The sequence below is a fragment of the Hippoglossus stenolepis genome, chromosome 18, assembly GCF_022539355.2.
Source record: "Hippoglossus stenolepis isolate QCI-W04-F060 chromosome 18, HSTE1.2, whole genome shotgun sequence".
NCBI lineage: Eukaryota > Metazoa > Chordata > Actinopteri > Pleuronectiformes > Pleuronectidae > Hippoglossus > Hippoglossus stenolepis.
In genome coordinates this window covers 956202-958701 of record NC_061500.1, presented here as the reverse complement: position 1 = coordinate 958701, position 2500 = coordinate 956202, and the positions used below count along the sequence as shown (strand labels likewise).

Below are 2500 nucleotides of genomic sequence, written 5' to 3'. Positions count from 1 at the left end.
TCCCCCCCGCCCAGCCGCCAATCATCTCCAAACCTGCTCCTGCTCTCCACGGCAACACAATCAAACCCATGGACAGTGCGTGTATGTTCTCCACCTGTGCCAACCTGCAGGTCGGTTCTTCTACGTGTGTTGGTGTCGTTTCATGAACCTTGTTATTTTCCGGGTGTTGGTGTTCCACTGTGATTTCTTCAGGTTGAATCATGAGACAGAATCGAGGCGTTACAACTTCTTTAATATCGGTTGCACAGTTTGTCGTCCCACCCGGAAGCTTTAACCTTTTCATCTTCACCTCTCTGTTGGTCACAGAAGTGGATGAAACAACGGTTTGGTCTGTTCTACATCACAGAGCCGCAGACGAACACAGAGCGGAACCGACGGTCGGAGCTGAACAGATTTATGTGCTTTGCTCTTCTTCACCTTCACACACATTAACATCCTCCTGCCTGAAACCTGGGAATGTGGAAACACATCCATTATCCACAGAGGAGGTGAAAGGCCAATATGAGCGTCTATCCATTATGTAAGAGATGAATTATACAACATTTCCACCTATAATGGGACTGGATCTACTTTTATTAAACAGCTGCATTTTTAACTCTCATGCACAGTTTATGTTCTCACATTCATATACACCAGGAAATATTTACAACAAGTTCTGATGGTTAATGATGAAGAATAATGCAAACTGCATTCAGGAATAATTATAATAATCATCATTCAGACTTTATGTGCTTGTTTCTTCTGGATGAAGATGGTGCAGGAGGCCGGAGGACGTCTGTCCATTCTCTTCATTACAGAAACATAACGTGACCTTTCACCTCACAGCTCTCGGCCTCGCTCCATCAGTTATAATTACTCTGCTCTGTCTGAGCTGATCAGCAACTTTATCATCACTTTACTGTCGAGGATTTGGTCGATGTGGGTGTTTCACTGATAACAAGGTTCACAGGAGACTTTTCTAAGTGGCTTCTGTTTCTTTTATTATTTAAAAAATGTTCCAGTCAGAGAGCAGAGGCCATATCACAGACTCCTTCAGAGGGAAGTTAAACCAACAAATAGTTTAACAAGTTGGGAGCAGGTCGGTTTGTTACACTGATCCCAGAGTGCATCTGAAAGAAGAAATACAGAAACTCAGAAGCTGATTGTTCTGTTGTGTAAGTTGTTTAAGAGACAAGAAGGCGTCACATTAAATCTGTTCACTTCGAATTTTGAGGTCAACTGTTTGAATTCAGCGACGGGCTTAATTTGTTGATTTGTCATCATCTGGTATAAATGATGTGATGTTGTCATGATTATTACAACCTAACAGCGCTGAGTGAAGGTAGATCCTGGGTTCACAGGAGTATTATCATGGCTTCCTGTCGTCTGAGTCTCTGTCTAACTCTGAGTCTTTACATCAGTGCTGCTGCTGTAGAAGACAAACGGAGTCAGAGTGACCAGTGAGTCTCTGCGTGGCCGTCAGCTGGTGAGTTCACAGACCCGGAGGAAGAGGATTCTGTTTTATTGTGACAAATGTTCACAATTTAGTTCCAGTGACAAAAGCTCTGGTCGGGTTCATGGAGCAATACGGCAGAGTTCTACCCGTCAGCACTTTCAACCCCGTCTCTAAACACCGGGAATGTGCAGGCGAGCGGTTCCAGTAAATATGAAACCACTGTGGCGTGGTCGGAGATGAAGTGACATCAGAGAGGAGCAGATAAGAAGAGTAGAAGCAGAGTCCCTCTGGATGCTGTATATTACCTGGTGCACGCGGCTGAGAATTCACTCTGAATGGTATCACCTTTCTAAAGCACATGAATATAGCTATCACTTCTGTGTGAGCTCTGCTGAGCTGCCAGTTTACAGGAATCAGACCTGCAGAGGCGTCCAGTGTCACAGGAGGTTACCGCAGCAACAGTCAATATGATAATGATTCAGCCGCACGGTTTAATCATCGCTATAACAACCTGCTGTATGTGCACACCCGGGCATATTTGTGGATTTGCACTTGTGTATTTCGGGGGAAATGACAATGATCCGACACGCGGCGTTTCCAGGCTGCGCTCCACGATTTCCCCGTCACTGAAAAGAGTTTTCTTCTTCCTCGTCGAGCGATAAGATCTGATTGGCTCTCCCACCCAGGCAACGGGAGGAGATATGCTAATGAGGTGTCAACAAAGAGGCTGATGGAAGATGCAGATAAATGATGCTGTGTGTGTGTGTGTGTGTGTGTGTGTGCGTCTCTGTTTACGCTGCTGTTGCTGCTCTGCATTTCAATGACCTCAGTGATTCTCGTCCTTCTTGCTGAAACAACAGGTCTGTTTCTGGAGTCTCATTAATATGACTGATCTGCTGAACGCTGTAACGATCCTGCAGGTTCACATCCTGACCAACACTTTGAATTATTTATACTTCACTTCTGAGGAATCAGCGCTTTTCTTTACGCACATCTCTACATACTATAATACCCATGAGGCTTAGCAGCAGTCGCCCTGAGGAGAAGCCAGAAGCTTCTGTGGAT

At 45.1% G+C, this 2500-nt stretch overlaps 1 protein-coding gene across 1 annotated transcript in view; it reads left to right on the top strand.

The window, feature by feature from the left end:
- The window catches only part of gfra2b (GDNF family receptor alpha 2b), a 41566-nt gene that overhangs the window by 35870 nt on the left and 3196 nt on the right, over nucleotides 1–2500 (top strand). The window contains exon 8 of the mRNA XM_035184941.2: nucleotides 1–110. This exon is cut by the window's left edge and continues 75 nt beyond it. Coding sequence (XP_035040832.2) covers nucleotides 1–110 — 110 coding nt within the window. The remainder of the gene's footprint in view (nucleotides 111–2500) is intronic.